General features: G+C 44.8%; 4 protein-coding genes across 4 annotated transcripts; 3 read left to right on the top strand and 1 right to left on the bottom strand.

Annotated features, from left to right (window-relative positions):
• Positions 3 to 3,871, top strand: LOC8071101 (UV-B-induced protein At3g17800, chloroplastic). The gene is made up of 3 exons (XM_002448401.2): positions 3 to 296; positions 2,135 to 2,412; positions 2,830 to 3,871. The coding sequence occupies exons 1-3, from the start codon at positions 165 to 167 to the stop codon at positions 3,626 to 3,628; spliced, it is 1,209 nt and encodes a 402-aa protein (XP_002448446.1). The 5' UTR covers positions 3 to 164; the 3' UTR covers positions 3,629 to 3,871.
• LOC8063906 lies at positions 5,675 to 9,590 on the top strand. Its single transcript, XM_021463645.1, has 6 exons — positions 5,675 to 5,734; positions 7,516 to 7,522; positions 7,672 to 8,046; positions 8,464 to 8,549; positions 8,672 to 9,412; positions 9,489 to 9,590. Exons 1-6 carry the CDS (start codon positions 5,675 to 5,677, stop codon positions 9,588 to 9,590), a joined length of 1,371 nt encoding a protein of 456 aa, XP_021319320.1.
• LOC8071099 (oligopeptide transporter 4) lies at positions 10,244 to 13,244 on the bottom strand. Its single transcript, XM_002446985.2, has 6 exons — positions 12,665 to 13,244; positions 12,458 to 12,555; positions 11,795 to 12,358; positions 11,415 to 11,667; positions 11,130 to 11,312; positions 10,244 to 11,049 (listed from the first exon to the last, which is right to left on the bottom strand). Exons 1-6 carry the CDS (start codon positions 13,163 to 13,165, stop codon positions 10,438 to 10,440), a joined length of 2,211 nt encoding a protein of 736 aa, XP_002447030.1. The 5' UTR covers positions 13,166 to 13,244; the 3' UTR covers positions 10,244 to 10,437.
• Positions 16,100 to 17,959, top strand: LOC8071098. Its single transcript, XM_021464138.1, has 3 exons — positions 16,100 to 16,738; positions 16,846 to 17,640; positions 17,754 to 17,959. The coding sequence occupies exons 1-3, from the start codon at positions 16,100 to 16,102 to the stop codon at positions 17,853 to 17,855; spliced, it is 1,536 nt and encodes a 511-aa protein (XP_021319813.1). The 3' UTR covers positions 17,856 to 17,959.

The following is a 19,668-nucleotide window of genomic DNA, read 5'->3' as shown; positions in this document are numbered from 1 at the left end:
GCCCCCGATAAAAAAAAAAAGGACCGTTCTCACTTCTCAGTGCGCACGCTGTCGCGGAGGAGAAAACAAACAGCCGACGGAATCTCACCTGCTCCCCAGCCCAGGCCGTCGTCGCTCTCGGCTCTCGCTGCCCTGAGCCTTCCGCGTCCCCTGCCCGCGCCGCGATGCCGGCGTGGGCCGAAGCGGCGCTCGTGCTCGGCTCGCCATCCCCTGCCACCGCCACCGCCTCCTCGACCACCTCGTCATGTGGCGTCAGGCCGCGCGCCGCCGTGGAGTCCGGCAGGCTCTTGTGCAAGGTGGCTCCTCCCTTTCCCCTGCCTCCGGCCATTTCTTACTGTATACGGCGTGCTGCTAGTGAGGCGGGCGGGCGTACTGGTGCTCTCTAGCAGCGATTGCGAGCGTGTATGGCTCCAGCCGGTATTGCCCCGTGTTGGTACCGCTCCTCGATTGGCAGGTGTGCTGCTGGCCTGCTGCTGCTGTTGCTGACTTGTTGATTGCTGCGTTTAGACTAGTAGTGGCATCTAGCTGAGTTAACCAGCTGGCTATTTCATGTATGTGTGATATGTGATATTCCTTGCAACAGCATGCATATTATCCATTTATCCTCTTTGTGCTAAAGTTTTGGTAGGCGCTTGTGGTTCCTCGAATTGGACGTTGTATTTGTATAGATCGGATTGCAGAATAAGGTTTGAAGCGTAATTTGTGGAAACCACTCAAATTGTGTAGTGAACACCCTCTGAGTTGCTGCTCTTGGTGCTAATCTGGTCTGTGTTGCACTGTTGCATGAGGTTTTGTGTGCTGTTGCTCTGCCTTGCGATGCATCCACTGTTGCAACAACTTCTCACTCATTCTTTTTTTTTCAAAGTGCTGGAACTACATGCTACAGTGTTTAGGGTGCTAGCCTACTGCGTGTGCTTTGTCCGTTCAGTGAAAAGATACCTGCACTGCACTTTATTCTAACTGTTATGCAAAACAATCTAACCTGCTTAAATGGTAGTGTCTTGTGACGCTGAAAATTGAATATGGAACTTGTCTCTGAAAGTAGCTCAAATCATAAAGATAGATTAAAAGGCCTGAGCTGCCTTAGTATTTGATATTTCTGTTGTGAGGATTTTGGCTGTTTATGATGATTGCCATATAGTGTAGTATGTCAAACCTTCGTATAGTAGTTGTAAAAACATCTGTCTGGTACTTACAATATCAAAAAAAAAAAAATGGCTCACTTGTGTGTTTGCCACAGACGTTCGTGTAGATTGGGTTGTGAGGATTTTTGCTGTTCATGATGATTGACATATAGTGATATAGCACGTCAACCCTCCGTAGAGTTGCAAAAACATCTCTCTGGTACTTACAATATAACTTTTTTTTTGGCTCACTTGTCCAGTAAATGTGTTTGCCACTGATGCTTGTGTAGATTGGGTTGCCATATATAATTTGTGGGAACATGGTTGGCTATACTTAAATTGAGTAAACTTTGAGTACCTGTTGTTAGTGCCAATCTGCGCTGTGTTGCTTGAGCTTTTGTTTGCTGCTCCTCTGCTGTGTGATGCATCCACTATTGCAACAACTTTGCCAACATTGGTGCGCCAGGTGTGCTTTGTTCATTCATACAAAAGCTATCTCCACTTTATTTAACACTGATATACAATTTGATTTAATCTACAAAAATAGCAGTTTCTCGCATGCTAAAAGTTGAATACAAACCTTCCCTGAAAGTTCCTCAGACCATAAAGATAGATAAAAAGGGCTGTGCTGTCTTAGCATTTGATATTTCTGTTTTGAGGATTTTCTGTTCATGATGCTTATCATGTAATGGTATAGCATGCCAATCCTTTCAATGTTTTGGATCACTTGGTTTTGCTAAATTTCAATGCATTTGTTGAAGCTGGTTGTGTTGTGCCCATTGTGTAGTTGATTTTCTCAGTGCTACGTGGCTCTTAACATCTGGTGGCAATCATTGCATTTTATTCTTTCTTATGCTTTAACTGTTTTGCTGAACCTAGATGTTCGTTAAGGCCCTACTTATCTATGCAATTCTCTGTTTGCGTCATGATACTGTATTATATACGAGCAACCTACATCCCACTTTTTCTAAAAGTTATTCTGGGTCAATTGATGATGGCTTGTTCTGCAGGGGTTCCCTTGTACCATTCGTTCCAAAGCTGGATTCCAGATTCATAATTACCGTACAAGGACGTTCAAGATTAAAGCAAAAGCAGAACCTGGTGATGGCTACACACGGCTTGCTCCACTTAGATTTGAATCTCCAAGTGGTCAACTTCTGGTTCAAATACTACAATCACACCCTCACCTTATTCCTGCAACAGTTGATCAGCAACTTGAAAATCTTCAATCAGAGAAAACTGCCCAAAGCGAAGAAGCCTCAAAAGTTCCCCAGGACCTCCTCTACAAGTAAGTTCTCTCAATTCCTTAGAACTGTCTCCTTCAAATCAGCAGCAAGCGCTCAATCATCATATCTGCTCTTTGTTCACCATGTTCTATGTTAAGATGTAAACCTGCAAGGCAACTATCCATGAAGAATGATACACATTTAGTCTCACAACATTGGAAAAAAATGGTTTCTGTATGCAAAAGGCTAGAGTTCAGACAGTATATAATTTAAAAAGAACAGAAACAATTCTGGCAGTAGAGGTAGGGGAAAACAAGGTGCAGCTAAGTAGATTCTGGATTGACTGATTCGATGATAGCCTGCCGATACTTGCTTGGGACTAGAAGGCTTTGATGTTATTGTTCTACCCTCCATTGAATCATGTTCATAGTCACGCACTTAACAATTTACTAATTGGTGATAAGCTAATTGAACTACAGGAGAATTGCAGAAGTCAAAGAGAAGGAAAGGCAGAATGCCTTAGAAGAGATTATCTACTGTTGGATTATATATAGGTTCATGGATAATGACATATCTATGACATCTGCATTATCACCTGGGGGTGGCCCTGTACGTGACATATCTGCATTGCCTAATCAAGAGGATAAATTGCAAAGCATACACTCCGCAGACGCTTTTGAGATGATACAAAACCATCTCAATCTTATCATGGGAGAAAAGATAGCAGCACCGCCGGATACTGTTGTTGAAATCAGCAACTTGAATCTTGGAAAGCTGTATGCAGCATCCATCATGTATGGTTACTTCCTGAAGAGGGTGGATGAGCGATTCCAACTTGAGAAAACTATGAAGACTCTCCCACCAAACCCCAAGCAGCAGATAGTATTTGAAAACCTACAACCTAATCCATTCTGGGATATGGAGTCCTTGGTACAGATTACACCTGATGGGGAGGAGATAAGTTTGGACGACGAAGGATCAAATCCTAACAAGTTGAAGTCTTATGTCTCGAAACTGGATGCTGATACATTGCAAAGATATGCTACTATCAGATCGAAGGAAGCCGTCTCACTGATTGAGAAGCAAACTCAGGCATTGTTTGGACGGCCAGACATCAAGGTATTGGACGATGGTTCGGTCAATGCAAAGGATGGTAGAATGGTAACAATCACATTTACAGAGCTGAATCATCTGGTCTTGGAGGCAGTTACTTTCGGTTCCTTTCTGTGGGAAGCTGAGAGTTATGTAGAATCGAAATACCATTTTGTCAACAGTTGAATGTCTTTCTTATTTGAATTTTGGAAATGGTTTGTGTGCATGAGATAAGGTAGGATCCATCTCTGATCTGTTTCTCAGTGTAGTCATGGTTCTTGCTCGCTGTCAGGAACAGCCAAAGTATCACCATCAATGAACCATTCCTCTAACAGGTTTGTGATTTCCATCAAAGGAAGTGGACCCGATCCATAGTGTAATCTAACAGGCAAGTGAAAAGTAACAAATAGTTGATGTTTTCCAAAATCACTGTACCGTGTTCTAAATCTTCCCCCATCAACTAGTTCACTGTAACAGTAACACTATCTCCCGGTTCTTCAGTTGTGTTTGCCGTCATGTCCGCTAACTGCACGCAGTGTCCCCTTGGAGCTCTCGCCGTCATTATGGGGCTATGGGCAGGGCTATCTACTCGGTACTATTGTTCCTCTTCATATCTTGTTTAGACCTTGTTTAGTTCACCCCCAAAATAAAAAAAAATTCAAGATTCTCTGTCACATCAAATTTTACCGCACATGTATGGAGCATTAAATATAGATGAAAACAAAAATTAATTGTACAGTTTGTCTGTAAATCACGAGACGAATCTTTTAAGCTTAGTTACTCCATGATTGGACAATGTTTGTCAAATAAAAACGAAAATGTTATGCGTGATTCGAAACTAATTGTTTTAATGCTTCATGCATGTGCTGCAAGATTTGATGCATTTGCGTGCGTATGCCATATCAATGGCACTCTAGGCGGGACTTGGGACTTGGCAGTGGGTATGTGGGGTGGCGGGTTGATACTCTTGGAATTCCTAGCTAGTTGGAGACCTTCATAATGTAGGTGTTATTGGTTTCAAACATAATGTGAACCATAAACAATTATTGCCATAACCGTTGTCTGCTTGGAAAAACCTAGGTGTTATTGGTTTCAAACATAATGTAGGTGTTATTGGTTTCAAACATAATGTGAACCATAGACAATTATTGGCACAACCGTTCATATGCAAGAGAAGATCAGTCCTGGTGCAATCCGTGCGGTGCCGTGGCTCAGACGCTCAGTGCGTGCCTACATCGATACGTGCGAGGATTGCTGGTCACTACGAGCCTTCGTGAATCTATCTTAATCCAAAAGTAAAATTATCCTCCGCTTTATATGCTATATTCTATTAATTACCGATGTAGAACTAAAGCCCAACAAAATTTATATTACTAGACTAGACGGTCTCTCGTTCTCTACCCTAGGACCCTATGGATGTTAATAGAACAGTGCAGTGTGGAGAAAAGAATGAATAAAGATGGTGGTACAGCAGAGACGAAGCTAGAAAAATTGTAGGAGGGGCTGGACAAAATTGCTACATCGACTTAATTTTACTATAACCTCTCACAATAAAAAAAATATATATTAGCTTCAAGTAGTCTTATATTAATTCACAAAATATATCTAAAAATAAAGTCTCAGCCCACCCTACCTTATAAATTTGTGTCTAAAATTAGAAAAAAACACTAGAAACTCTACTGAATCAGCAGCGGTAGGGGGAGCTAGAGCCCCCTAGCCCCATCGCTAGCTTCGTCCATAGGTACAGTAGCATTCACATCTCTTTCCTTGATCATAATCTCTCTGCTCTACCTCTGTTCTTGCTTATCTAAAACGATGACGACGCATAGAGGAGGCTTTGATGGCATCATAGTACCCGCGCTGCACTATTATTTATTATTGTGTTGTTACTCTCATTCCATAATAGTATTGCTAGTCCTCCAAATCAAAAGCACATATGTTGCTTCATACTCCATATATCCTAAAATAGAAGTTACTATCGTTTTTCGAGAAGTTAGTTTTTCTTAACTTTAACCAAAATATTAATATTTATAATATACAGTTAATATTATTAAATATATCATTAAACATATTATCATAATAAGTTTATTTAAAAATAAAAATATTGTATATATTTTCCATAAATCTAATTAAAGTTTAAAAAAATTAATCTGCACACATTCCATGACAACAGAGGGAGTAGCGTGGGATTCCCCCGCTCTAGGATTTGGAAGGCGCTGAGACCTTTGGCGGATGTCCTCGTCGTCCTCAAATGCGCCGGCGGCTCTGAACGGCGGCAGCTACGTGATGCTTGTGCCATGCCTTGTTTAGCTTTTACTTAAAAAGTTTTTATCTCATTCTACTGAATGTTTAGACACAACATTAAATATAGATAAAAATAATTAATTGTACAATTTATATGTATTTTACGAGATAAATCTTTTAGGTCTATTTACCCTCCATCCCAAATTGTAAGTCATTCTAAAAATCTTGGAGAGTCAAACTTTTTCTAAGTTTGATCAAATTTATATTATAAAATAATAATTATTATGGTACTAACTAAGTATCATTAGATTCTTTCTTAATTATATTTTCATAGTATACTCACTTTACGTTACAAATCTTAATATTTTTCTCTATAATTTTGGTCAAACATGAAAATGCTTTGACTCTCCAAGATTTTTTGAATGACTTACAATTTGAGATGGAGGGAGTAATTGTTAGTTCCATATTTGCTACAATATTTGAAAACTTTTTAGGGTGCAAACTGACCTTTTAGACGCATATGCCTGATGACAACTAGCGTGCGCTGAGACAGTCAAATCAATAAGGAAGCAAAGGGAGCTATATCCTCTGAGCGCAATTGATGTACTGTACAAATACGATAGGTGTAGTATGGAATATCAATTAAAAAAACAATCAGTATGGACGATACTAGTAGATCTTTGTTTTCCAAAAAATCACTCGACCAGCCGACTATGTTCTGGATCTTACCCGTCAATCAACTTCTTCACTGTAAAGTCTGTAACACTTTTTTGGGTGTGTGAGTGGAACTTTCAGTTGTTCTAACCTGGAAGGACCGCGCGTTGGCTCTTGTCATAGGTGGGCCGGGGCAGGCCTGTGTTGATAAGCTGAGTCCAATAGGAACGCAAAGGATTCCTAGCCGTAATCAGCCCATCAGGTGCAAACCACCTATAGTGTGGATTGATTAGTACCACATTGGCTAATCAACCGGAGAAAATCGAGCGGGTAAGCAATAAAGGAAGATGGAGGTGAGGCTCTGAAACATACTTACCTGGACGGGGTCTATGATTGATCATAAAGAATCATGGCCTAAATTAGTGACTTTTATTGCACTTGGAAGGATCACTAGTTTATCATCTCCTCAAGTAGAGGAGAGTGGACGTCATAATTTATGGCAGAGGGATACGCGTTCGCGCGGTCCCTAGCAAAATACTGTACAAGTTTATATAATTATATTATGTATCATGTACTAAATAAAAAATATTAAATTTACTAATTTTTTTAATTCACTAATAATTTCTAAATTAATAATTATAAGTAAATTTACTAAAATTTGCTTAATATACAATAACGTTAATGCGGTTAATTTTAAATTTTACCAGAAAATATACCATTCTTTTGGGTGGATCTCATAATTTGTAGAGGGAAAATTTTAACCGTTAACATGTCTAGAACTGGACGTCATAATAATTTGACCAATATATAAGTTTATTAGATATACCTTAATTAGAGTTTTTGTCCACGTTAAATTGATTGCCATACATGGTAGCACTCGCAAAAAAGAGAAAGAAGAATTGAGCTTTCAGCTACCACTCTCTCTCTCTCAAAAAAAAGAGAAGAATTGAACTTTCGGATTGATTTTTTAACTCTAGATGAGTTATGAAATTGAAATGTATATGAAACAATAGAATGAAACCTGCATTTAGGGTGATTTTTTATCATGTTCCATCCAATGTGGCATTCTTAAAAAGGGGATGTCAGAACAGGCTTCATTCTCATTCAGCCAATCACGAATAGAGCAGTTGATCTTGGTTGCAAAAGTTTTTTTGATGAAAAAAAAAACTTTTCAGGTTTGCCGTATCGTTATCACACACTGGCATCACGAATAGAGCACTGAATCTGAAGAGACCGTTCTGAAGGTATCACGACATTAAAACTAGGTGGGTTCTGAATCCCAACTCAAGCAACCCATTACAGTATTCAACAACTCTCCCACAAAGTTTCAGGTTCTCTGAGTGAACATTCTGTCGCCAATATCCATGGCCGGAGGCCCGGAGCTGGGCCTGCTGGAACTGGCAAGATCCGGGTCAAGTTTCTAGTGGACAACGAGAAGAAAAAGGTGGTGTTCGCAGAGTCCGGCAAGGACTTCGTCGACGTGCTCTTCAGCTTCCTCACTCTGCCGCTAGGCACCATTGTTCGGCTGCTCGGCAAGGATTCATCTCTAGGATGCTTCGATGAGTTGTACAAGAGCGTGGAGAGACTTGATGCGAGCCATTTCCAGACCAAGGCCTGCAAGAACATGCTGCTCAGGCCCCTCAACGCTGCCGGGAAGTTGTGCGAGAATCTTGTTGTCAGGATTGACGACACGAATCACAGGCCTTGTTTAGTTTGCAAAAAATTTCAAGATTCCCCGTCATATCAAATCTGGCGGCACATGCATGGAGTATTAAATTTAGACGAAAACAAAAACTAATTACACAGTTTGCCTGTAAATCGCGAGATGAATCTTTTGATCCTAATTAGTTTATAATTGGATAATATTTACTACAAACAAACGAAACTGCTACAGTACGCAAAACCCAAAAATTTTGCCAACTAAACAAAGCCTAAGTGCGTCACTGATACGATTTACTACAGTTCAGTCCCAGATGTGCCGTGCGGGCAGTGTGGGGAACCCTTGGTCCTTCGGTGGAGGTTGACCAAGGGAGACGGAGAAGCCAAAGATGATGGGGTTTTTGTAAGAAGCGGGATGAGTTATGCCATTACAGATGATCTGCAAATTATGCCTGCTGATACAGATAATTTCTTGCTCCTTTTACGTAATTTGGGAATTGACGACGTAACCATGCTTGAAGAGAAGACATTAGAACTTGGCTTGGAGGAGGTTTGTAGCACTAACTGATGACTGCTTGACATTACTATCTTTTTTTTCCCGAAAATTTTGCTTCAAATTATCTTAGCACGCATGGTCTTGATTTTTGACATTTTTCCTCTTTTTATCAACAGATCAAAAACTTGCTTAAGCAAATCCTGACGTCTGATCAACCCCTGACTGATCTATTGTTCAATCCAACTCATGAATCCACAAGGACAGTTGGGCCAATATCTATGGATGTCAATGTTAGTTCTGAGGATGATTCAAGTTCAGATTCTAATGTCATTAAAGTGAAGCTTCTCGTGGCAAAAATAAATCAGTCCATAGTACATGCCGAGGTGGGTGAAGAATTTTGCAATCTTCTGTTCAGTTTCCTGACCTTACCACTCGGCCGTGTGATCAAGCTCCTTGGAGGTTCTTCTTCCATCTCATGCATTGATAATCTCTACAAAACTGTTGACCTGAACCTGAATGATTGCATAAGTTCATATGAAAGTCAATACATGGTCGTCTGCCCCTGGTTGCCCGCCTTCTTCAGTTGTAGCAATTCCTTGCTCCCAAGTTATGAGGTGGCGCCAGCTGTATCTTCTGTCGCTTGCTGCTCTCCTTGCATTAGAAACTTCAGTCATTTGGTGCTTAAAGAAATTAAATGCTCCCACGGCAACACGAAAATGTTGGCAGTGAATCCCAAGGTGCCAACCATGACAACAGAGACGGGTGGTGGCTATGCAAAAGGACCAGGCAAGTTCTTGGTGACCAACGAGCTTGGCGTGGTTCCATTCTCGCTAATGAACGCCTTGCACGAACTGAAGGGCAAGGAACTTTCCATATCAAAGCTTGAGACAAAAGAGTTCACATTCACACAAGTGGAGGTGATCAGAGTAACATTTTTTCTATCTTCTTTTTTACACACCACAAATCTACTTGTGTGACGATTGTTTTTCGCAGGCACTCAACCTGTTGAGGGCTGCATTGCTCTCTCGTGATGCGCTGACCCTCGCCTACTTGGCAACCAATAAACCAAAGAGACGGCCTCGTCACCACTACTAGTTCCAAAGACGAAGCTGGGACTGGGAGGGTTCTTCTTCCTGATGGCAATTTTCAGTTCAGTGCAGTCTATTGCACGTTCTCGAAAAGTTTGAGTCTTTTGTGGCAATTTTGGACTTGTGTGAGGAAGGCAGGTGAAGTTTGAGTCTGGTCGAGTTTTTCTTTGCTATCTTGTTGTGTGCGAGTTGTCTTGTGAGTGCTGTCTGGTTTGTCGCTACTCGCTACTATCCACGTACATTTGTATTTCCTTTTGATGAATGACTTGTATTTCCGTTTGAATGGAAATGGGGTTTACCTCGTCTTAAGAAATTTGTGGCAGATTTTGATTCATGTGTCAAAACAGTGTAATTTTCAGTTTTGTGGTAACTGAAACACAAAAACTATTGGGGGTTTCTGATCCCTGAAGTTCATAGCGAAGAGATTCAGAAGTAGCTTGCAGACCAGTCGACCGAAACCGGTCGCTTGAGATGAACTTGAGATTCCAGGCACCATTGCATAGAAGCACCATGAAACAGTTTCTAAATCAGGGACATTTGTTTTTATTTTGTTTCCTTTTGATAAAGCTAACGGCAAAAGTTTTACATATGCTGAATTGGAGGACAAATTCACAAATGCAAACAGAACAAACAAACAAGAAGAAACAGAGCACGGGAACATTTTGCATACGCCATACCGTATACCATACTCAACGGCACTGTTTCAAGGTCCAATGGCAATTCACAATCTATATATGTACAGATTGAATACGATGGTGTCAAGAGCCAATACCAACAATATAAGTATATAAATAAATATGTATACACGCATCTGGACCTCTAGGCGCAGGTAAGTATTTTGAACATCGTCATCATCAGAGGACGGGGCAGCCGTCCACCAGCACGCCCCTGGCCGTGGGGCATGTTGCGAGGTCGCAGTGCTCGCCCCTGGACCCCCACCAGTCGAGCGGGTGTCCCGACAGCGCGAAGTAGATGACGACCCCCATGATGGCCACGCCGGCGTCCATGGCCGCCGACAGCACGTAGTTGTAGCGCTTCCACCACGCCTTGCGGTAGCGGAAGACGAAGAAGTTGAAGACGGTGCCGACGAAGCACCAGGCCGTGTAGTTGATGGGCGACGCCGGCGGCATGTTGGCCGTGGCGCCCAGGACGACGGGCAGGTTGATGAGGCTGATCCACCAGGCGTGCCCCGGCAGCGCCCTGGCCAGGAGCCACACGACCGCCGGGAGGATGAGGCCGCCGAGGAAGAACCAGTTGAGCGCGCTGTAGTAGCCCAGCGGGCCGAAGATGCGGCGCGGGCCGACCAGGCCCCAGATCACGGACGCGTCGAAGAAGACGTGGTCGCTGGGGCACGTCCACGGGCTCCCCGCCGGGAGGAGCTCCTTCTCGCAGATGTGCGGCACCGTGGTCAGCAGCCACCACGCCACCGTCGTGTTCACCGTCCCCGCCACCAGCGTCCCGATCAACTGAATGATGAAGGATATGTTATATTAATTTGTCAGACACCACGATCGATCGACTTGCTTGATCAGACATCATCAATTACCTGAACTAGGAACATGGATCTCGGCGGGATCTTCATGTAGTGGCCAAGCTTGAAGTCAGTGAGGAAGGAGACGGACTGGTTCATGCTCATGTAGCCGTAGACCTTGAAGCACACGTTGGCTATGGGTTTCCCCGGCATGATCAGCCCCATGCAGTACTCCGTGATGACGTTCAGCCCCGGTGTCTGCAAACAAACAAACACACGCTCTCAACACGTACGACTGGGAATTATATTGTTGTTGGATCGTGTGGTAAGTATGTAATAATAGGCTAGCTAGGCACGTACCATGTTTGTGGTGGCAGTGATGATGCTGATGGGGAGCGTGAAGACGAAGGCGATGACACAGGCGAAGAGGAGCCCCCACCACGGCAGCTGCACCTCGCTCTTGAACGCGGTGCAGAGCACCATCGCCATGGCCGCGGTCACCACGAGCAGCAAGTAGAACCACCACTTGGGTATGTCCTCGTACTTGCTCATCATCCTCGTGTGCACGTCCGGCTTGCCCTTGTACGACTCTCGCATCCTCTGGTATATCTCCCTTCAGATCATCAGTCAGAAACATAATAACACAAAACTGTCACTGTCAGGTGATCATTTTATTAGCAAAAGGCAGATGACAGATGAGTGAGCATCGATCGACGACGGCCAACAATTCGTGCACGTACTTGCCGTAGAAAAGGGCGACGTGCGACAGCGTGGCGGCTATGGAGGCGAAGCCGAGGCCATAGGATATGGCGAAGAGCAAGCTGAGGTGGATCTTCCCTTGCTTGGCGTAGGCGTCCATGTCGATCTCGAAGCTGTCGTTGACGATGGCGGAGATGTTGTAGAGCTGCCCAGCGCCCGTGAAGAGGTCGGTGGAGAAGATGGGGAAGGTGCTGGCGTCGTAGAGGTTGAACCCCCAGTAGCAGACGGGCAGTATGATGTAGATGAAGAGCACGAAGCCGACGAAGACGTTGACGATGGCGAAGAAGGGCGACACGAGCGGGCTCTGCAGGAAAGAGGCGACCACGGACCAGTCCAGCGTGAACGCGCCGATGCCGATGCCGTTCATGCCGGAGCCGATCTGGTGCATGGTCACCGACTTTGGGAACGCCCAGCACACCCACGACACCGTGCTTATCGTCGGGAACAGGTAGCCCGGGACCAAGTACCACGCGAAGCTGCAGATGAGCGCGATCAGGAAGAACTTGCCACGCGTCATCCCCCGTTCCTCCTTCTCGTGCAACGCCCTGATGATCAACTCGATCCATCGATCGATCGTGCGAGTGTACATTGTCAGTGATCGATTTGCAGCTTGAGTACAGTGGTAGTCCGTACGTGCCACTCACCTGAGGAGAGAAACCTGCACAAGACTCTGCGGCCACCACATTTGCGCCGGTTCCACCACATACTTCCTCAACAGCCCTGCCCATCCGTACCCCAACACCTATACACACACGCGTGGACGACATCAATATATGTCCGGTTGCATGCAAAGATATGATACTAGATCGTGCGAAAACACAACAATGCGTGCGACGGCCGGCGGCAGGCACCTGAGTGGTGATGATGAGGAGGAGGCCGACGACGAACGAGATGTTCCTCTTGTAGAACGCCTTGATAATGTCGATGATGAGGACGGCGTAGGCGCCGCCGTTGCCGAACGCGGTGCCGGCGTTGGCGAAGATGCATATCAGCACGTGCTCCTTCACGTTGAAGGGCCCCGGGTTCATCGTCCACTCTCTGCCCAACGCCGAGCGCTTCGTCTCCGGCAGCACCCGCGCCATGAAGTGCCCGACCGGCAGCGCCGCCACCTGGACGGTGATCTGGCTGATGATGATGGGCTCGGTGCGGTAGGCGAAGAACTGGTTGAAGAAGGAGAGCAGCGCGCAGGAGACGATGCCGATGGTCCACATGCGGAACGTCCACACCGGCAGCGTCGGGTCGTCGGTCGTCGGCACGGTCAGCCGGACCTGCTCCACCAGCGCCACGTCGCCGTCGTCCTCCTCCTCGCCCACAGCCGCAACCCTGCGGCTGGGGTGCCGCTCGATCTCCATCGTCGCCGTCGCCGCCGCTTGTTGGCGCGCGCCTCCAAGGCCCTGCTGCAGGGTGGAGGATTCTTCAGCACTTCAGATCTGCTGCGCGTGTGCGTCGGACGGCGCAGTATAAATATCTCGCCTTGGAGATCCGTATCGCGTGTGGTTCGTTGGAGAAGACGAGAGAATCTTGGGTCGAATTGGGTATCTTGGGCAAATGGCAGGCTGGCCAGGTTTTTCTGTTTCAAAAAGGCTAAGCGTGTGCTGTTTTTTTGCCTCCACCGAATCAGCTATCCTACGGCCACCGGGTGGCCAGCTCGGATGGCGCTCCATGGATGGACGGCTGGATCAGCTGATACGCGAAGTAGAAAGATAGCTTTCAATCAGCTGTTTTGTGTTTTAAATTTAGGAAAATTTGATCACAAGATCAATGTACCCAACTGTTTCCCCATAATTACGCGCGGTGGGAACTGTACTGGGACGTAATGCCGCGCAGGATTCATCGTTCGTTCACCTGGCACACGACCGTGCATCACACAACAATACCGTACCATGCATGCATCCGACGTGGCGTTTAGCTGCCAGTTGGCGTGCAGAGGTTTTGTGTCCAGGCTAAACGATGATGCACCACCAGCCAAGTGCGGGCTGTGCGGCGCGTCTGCCAGCCATCGAGCCTAGCTAGTCCGCGCCTGACTCTGCCTGCGCGCGCGCCGAACCATCGCTACAGGCTCCCCGGTACGTGCAAATACCATCGATCGCTAGGCGCTGAGATCGCGTTCGGCACGGCACGGCAACGATCCGTGGATCGGGTTGGCCTCAGCGGTCCGGTCTCGTCACGTATCGTCGTGCCGTGTGCGGCGCCTGCGTGTGCCGGCGCGTTTCGAGGCAAAATCAGCTTGCGCAGCACCGACGGTCCCACAAGACCAGTTTCCTTTTTTTGCGCAAGCACAAGACCGGTTTCTATATACTCTTCCACCGTAACTGACATATATGGTGGTAGGCTATGCAGAAGTTTTTTTTTCCTAGGCCACATGGATATGGATGGGCTATTCTAAGATTGTATTTATGTTACTAAATTGTTTAATAGAGTCACACTGCTCAAAAGACCAGTTTGCATGGACTCTTGTACAATCTTCGATGTGCTATTTAGGAGTTTTTTTTGCTAGGCCATGTGGGTAGGCTATTTTTAAATTGTATGTTACTAAACTTATTAATAAGGCCACACTGTTCACAGACCACTTTGACTCTTCTACGTTCTCAAAGGGATAGACTTTTTGGAGTAGGCCACATGGGTGGGCTATTCTAATAGGGTGCTCCCTCTTCTTGTAATATAGTATATTCTAACATTTAAACTTTGTCTTCAAATATAATATATTTTAGAGGACAAAACCAATTTTATATTAAGTATTATTTATTTATCAACCAATCATCATTAACCACATTGATGATAAAGTCTAATTAGGAAATAAAATGATATTACATGTATCTTTTATGTTCTATCTTAATTTTTTTTAAAAAAATAGTATATTGCAGGTTAGAGGGAATATGTTACTAAACTATTATTAATAGGGTCTATGGTTCAAATTATCATATGATAAGCCACTTGCACGACTGTTGACTGTACACCTAGCAAGTGAGGTGCACATGTGATCCTTATATTCTAAGGTCTAGTGTGTGGGCTATTCTCAAGCCTTTTGGGGCTAGGTCAGATGGGTGAGCTATTCTAAAATTGCATATCTAAGTTACTAAGCTCGCTCCTATATATCCTCCAACACACCTATCGGGCTTGGTCAAGACCAAGGCCCAATGGTGACCAGGCATGGGTTACCAGCCATGCTCCTTGCCCTTGGTTCTATTGATGGTCGGATTCACACTCTGGCAAGACTTTTCTCTAAAGTGTTATCTAGACGTGGACACCACTGACCAAAGGCAAGGAGATGTTGTCATTGACCGAGTAGAGATAATAGGGAGGGGAATGAGATGAGAAAACGAGATGACATGTGAGTTGCACAAGGAGTGAGGAAGGAGATGAGAGAGAGGGACGGGCGTATAGGCTCCACGTGCTAGGTACATAGTTAACAACCATACATACGCCTTGTCACATGGTAAATTGGACCTCGTGTGTGGCTTGATTACCAGGTTTGGCGAACTAGATCTACATTTTCTAAGGTTAGGGACCAATGACGCCATCGTGAAAGTTTAGGTATCCCCGGTTTGGGGAACTAGATCTATATTTTCTGAGGTTAGGGACCAATAGCGCCATCGTGAAAGTTTAGGTATCTCATATAGCCTAATTAGCAAGTTTGAGAATCTAGATAGGCAATGTTAAAAGTTTAGGACCTAGACAACACCATTGTATAAGTTTATTAGGGCCTTGTTTAGTTGGTGGTCAAAAAAATTTTGGATGTCACATCGAATATTTGGTAGGACGTTGGAAGGGGTATTTGGATACTGATTAAAAAAAATTTGAATGTTACATCGAATGTGGAGCCACACAACATTTGTTACCGGAATATGTTATTCCTTTTATTTAAATCGTCATCTAATCTGCTCCATATGCAGAAACAAGATGATTCACGGGCCCTTTCTCCTTGTGGGCTTTCCCGTTATTAGGGTGCACAAGAGGGCCGACTTGTAGGCCTAAATTGGCCGAAAGGCTGTTATGGCCCATATTATGGCGTAGTTTTTTTCCCCCCTGAATGGCAGTCCTAAATTCTGCTAGTGGAAAACGAGGAGTTTCTGAAGAACAAGCGCTTCAATGCCCGACTCTTCGTGCGAAACGAGGCTTTTATCGTTTCATTTTCTGTGTGGTGGCCTATCAGATTCCAGGGCCATTCAGCACAGGGCGCAGGCTGCACCAGCCACCAGGTATTTTAAGGGATCACAATAGCATGTTTCATGTAGCACACGAAGAAACCATACCACTTCATCAATCCAAATCACCACCAATCCACCATGGCTAAGAATGAAGCGCCGACCATTGGCGTGAAACTGTTCGTGGACAAGGAGAGGAGGAAGGTGCTCTTCGCAGAGTCCGACAAGGAGTTCGTCGACGTGCTCTTCGGCTTTCTCACCATGCCTCTCGGCACCGTCGTTCGCCTGCTGGACAAGCAGTCTCAGATGGGGTGTCTCGACGAGGTGTACAAGAGCGTGGAGGATCTCAGCGCCGACTACTTCCAGACCAAGGCCTGCAAGGGGATGCTTCTGAAACCGCTCAACGCGGCTTCCAGCCACTGCTGCCGTCTCAAGGTTAACGTGGATGGCACCGTTCCAAGGGTGATTTACGTCTGCAAAGACACATCCTGCAGCTTCCACAGCGACAACGCATTCAGTTCGTTCCCTGACACTGTCTGCAAGTGCGGAAAGGTCATGGAGTCCTTTGGGCAGTGCCCAAAATACGATGGTGACTCCGAAACTGTTCCTGCTTGTTCAGAGGATGGAGTTTTTGTCAAAGGTTGCTTGAAGTTCATCGTCACCGATGATCTCCAGGTTGCCCCAGCGTCGACCTCTCTTATGATGTCTCTCTTCGAGAAATTTGGTGTGCGCGATCCAGCTGTTCTTGAGCAGCAGGTTCTACAGTTGAGTTCAGAAAAGGTTTGTCCATCACAATGACTCAATTCTTTCTTTCTTTTTGGGGGGTCAGGATCCATTGTATCTGTCATTGCAATGCACTTACCGACTTAACGATCCATTTCTTGCAGATAACAAGCTTGCTGAAGCGATCGTTGACATCCAAGCAACCTCTGACGGAGCACTATTTCGATGTTCTGGTCTCACACGATGATGCAAGCCTAGACACACTTGCTGGCAACCTGTATCCTAAACAAGAAGATGATGGCGAGGAAAGTCTTGGAAACCTGAAGATCATGGTTCTTCAGATGAAAGACAACTCTGCTCTGTTGTATGCTGAAGTTGATGGCGATTTCGTGGATTGTCTCTTTGGCTTGTTAAGCATTCCACTGGGATCGGCAATAAAATCATTTGGTCAGTGCTCAACAAAAGGGTGCCTCGATAATCTTTACAGGAGCATAGATGGGAGTGCTAAAGAATTCATCAGACAAGATTGCCAGAGCCTCCTACTTGCCCCAGTGTTGGCACCCTTCTTTGGTTGTGGCGCTTCTAGGATCCTTCAGGTTGACGAATTAGCTCCAAGAGAACTGTCGATCAATGCCTGCTTTGCGTGCTTCAAGATCGGAGGGTTTTCAGATTTTGTCCGTTGTCATGGGAGCACTTACAACCATACTTACCGACGGTATGATCCTAGTTGCCCAAATAAGGTGAAGTCCGTCAAACTTTGTGAGGCGAGTCCAAAACAACAAAATGGCGGAAGCGAAAAAGGAGAAGCATACGTGAACGGGGAGCAGACCAAATTCGTAGTCACTGATGACCTGCATATTCTTCCATTATCCTTAGCATCCACTGTGCAGATTGTTAGTGAGGCCAAAATTCAGACGTCGAATCTCGTGGAGAAAGAAATCACACTGACAAAGTCCCAGGTATCTAGTGCTATGCAATTTAGTACAACAATACAACCTATATATTCCACGTTCTTTGCTTTAATTTGTCTAATAGACTATTCACTTACGTGGAACTGGTACTTGGAACACAGGTTATGGGGCTACAAAGGGCTGTGCTGCTGAGTCGCAACACACTCAGCTCCGTGCTTCTGCCTCCTAAGAAGATTAAGAAGCTGAACCATCTCAGATATTAGCACTATAGCAGTCGCTGCTCTTCTCAATAATTAACCACAATGTGTTCCCCTTGTGACTACATCTGTGTCGCAGCTCTTCTCAATAAGTAACAACAATAGCAATATCTGTGTTCCCCTTGCTGAATTTGTAAGTTAGGTAGTATTTGGTACTACCTAATATGCTATAACAGTTGAGCATAAACATAAAAAATGTATCGAGCTTAACATATACAAATTTAAAATTTGAATCGAGAGTTGGTAGGGCCACTCGAAAGCGTGAGCGTGCTCCTCTGCCAAAAATTAAGACGTCCATATTTCCCAACAGGAAACACGGCAAGGCCGCAGGCCACTTTTGAGATTGACCCTTGGCTCCGTCTGATTGATACGATTTTTCGATGCTAACTGCACATGCCGTGCAAAGTGTTTGTTATAACAGGGTACCTCATATTCTATTTGAGAGAATTCTTTGTGAGCCACTATAAAAGATCGTGATTCTTTGTGAGTCATTGGAAAAGTTTAACGGATTTCAGCGTCACTACTCCATTTTTTTTTGGTCCTCTAGGCCACTGCCGTTAGATTAGGCTCTAACGGTGTCAAATCGTGGATGTGAAAAGTAAAAAATACTCTTAGGTGTAAATATGCTATTAATTTTTTGAGCATCTTAACGACTTTAAATAAAAAACTCAAAACTAGAAAGTTGTAGACCTCGTCAAGATCTACAATTTTTATATAAAAATTATTTTTATTTAATTTTTCAAAAAAGATATATTTTAATATAGTTAATATATATTTTAGAAAAAACATATGTGATATTACTCCCGATTTCTGCTCTCTCGTCTCACCAGTCTATGTGGTATTATCTTGTCTTATCCTGTATAAAAGGAAAAGAAAAATAACAGCGTGGTATTTGCGTTGCCTACTAAGAGCTACCAGGCATATTTCAGCCCATGAAGTTGTAAGGCCCACGACTCACATCGTTAACTGGTCCTAGAGCAACGGCGACCCGGTCAGGCCACATGCGTGCCGTAGAGGGCCATAAGGCCAGTAGTTTCATTAGAGTTTTATGCACATTAAATATGCTGATGTGGCGCTATATTAATGAAGAGAGAGATGATAAGAGTTTCATGGGAGTAGAGAGAGTTTCATCCCCATGAAACTCTTATGCACTGTTTCCAAAATATTAATGTGTTGGAAACTGTGTTATGAAACTCCCATTGAGGATGGCCTAACAGGCCGCCGCGTGCCGTGTGCCGTCATAGGAGGTCAGGTGTAGTCACGGCTACCAAAGTCGTGGTTGGATGGTGCGGGTTAAGTTCTAGACTTGGTGTGCGCGTATTTTTCTTACCATGACGATGCTATATTTTTAGTGGTAGGTGATGTTTTCAACGGCAACGAGATATTTATGGTGATTTTGTGAAACTTAAGATCTGTCATCTTTCAAAGATATTTATAGGGATATGTTTTGCATACGTGTACCGTATAATTCTAAAAAATGGTAACACGGTGCTAGAAGACAAGTGATGTGACAGGCCGTCGAACACCACTGTGGGGTGATGAGAGCGTCGCAATGGGCTACCGTGCGTCGTAGTAGGCCGTCGTATGTCACCGAGCACCGTCGCGAGAGGCCAAGCGAAAACTAAGGACGCTACGACATTGCACGCCAAATGATGTCATATGCGATATTGGTGAAGAAACCCATATGATCCATTCTGACCAATGGACATACAGTTTTTTCTTCCTTAGGTCTTCTTCTTTCTCAACGCCCGCCACTCCCTCCTCACATCGCCTAGGCCACAGGTGACCTCATCGCTCGCCGTCCACTCTCACTGCTCTT

Source organism: Sorghum bicolor, chromosome 6 (genome assembly GCF_000003195.3).
Source record: "Sorghum bicolor cultivar BTx623 chromosome 6, Sorghum_bicolor_NCBIv3, whole genome shotgun sequence".
Taxonomy (NCBI): domain Eukaryota; kingdom Viridiplantae; phylum Streptophyta; class Magnoliopsida; order Poales; family Poaceae; genus Sorghum; species Sorghum bicolor.
This window is presented reverse-complemented; position numbering and strand designations above follow the sequence as displayed.

Bases quoted from the DNA above. Each gene is read 5' to 3' on its own strand.
- LOC8071101 (XM_002448401.2), top strand. From the start codon at position 165: ATGCCGGCGTGGGCCGAAGCGGCGCTCGTGCTCGGCTCGCCATCCCCT. The intron at 297-2,134 runs GTGGCTCCTCCC...CTTGTTCTGCAG, and splicing joins CCGGCAGGCTCTTGTGCAAG to GGGTTCCCTTGTACCATTCG. The intron at 2,413-2,829 runs GTAAGTTCTCTC...ATTGAACTACAG, and splicing joins CCCCAGGACCTCCTCTACAA to GAGAATTGCAGAAGTCAAAG.
- LOC8071098 (XM_021464138.1), top strand. From the start codon at position 16,100: ATGGCTAAGAATGAAGCGCCGACCATTGGCGTGAAACTGTTCGTGGAC. The intron at 16,739-16,845 runs GTTTGTCCATCA...CATTTCTTGCAG, and splicing joins TACAGTTGAGTTCAGAAAAG to ATAACAAGCTTGCTGAAGCG. The intron at 17,641-17,753 runs GTATCTAGTGCT...CTTGGAACACAG, and splicing joins TCACACTGACAAAGTCCCAG to GTTATGGGGCTACAAAGGGC.
- LOC8071099 (XM_002446985.2), bottom strand. From the start codon at position 13,165: ATGGAGATCGAGCGGCACCCCAGCCGCAGGGTTGCGGCTGTGGGCGAG. The intron at 12,556-12,664 runs GTGCCTGCCGCC...GTGTGTGTATAG, and splicing joins TCCTCATCATCACCACTCAG to GTGTTGGGGTACGGATGGGC. The intron at 11,668-11,794 runs GTACGTGCACGA...GATGATCTGAAG, and splicing joins GTCGCCCTTTTCTACGGCAA to GGAGATATACCAGAGGATGC.
- LOC8063906 (XM_021463645.1), top strand. From the start codon at position 5,675: ATGTCCTCGTCGTCCTCAAATGCGCCGGCGGCTCTGAACGGCGGCAGC. The intron at 8,550-8,671 runs GTTTGTAGCACT...TTTTATCAACAG, and splicing joins TAGAACTTGGCTTGGAGGAG to ATCAAAAACTTGCTTAAGCA. The intron at 9,413-9,488 runs GTGATCAGAGTA...TGTTTTTCGCAG, and splicing joins TCACATTCACACAAGTGGAG to GCACTCAACCTGTTGAGGGC.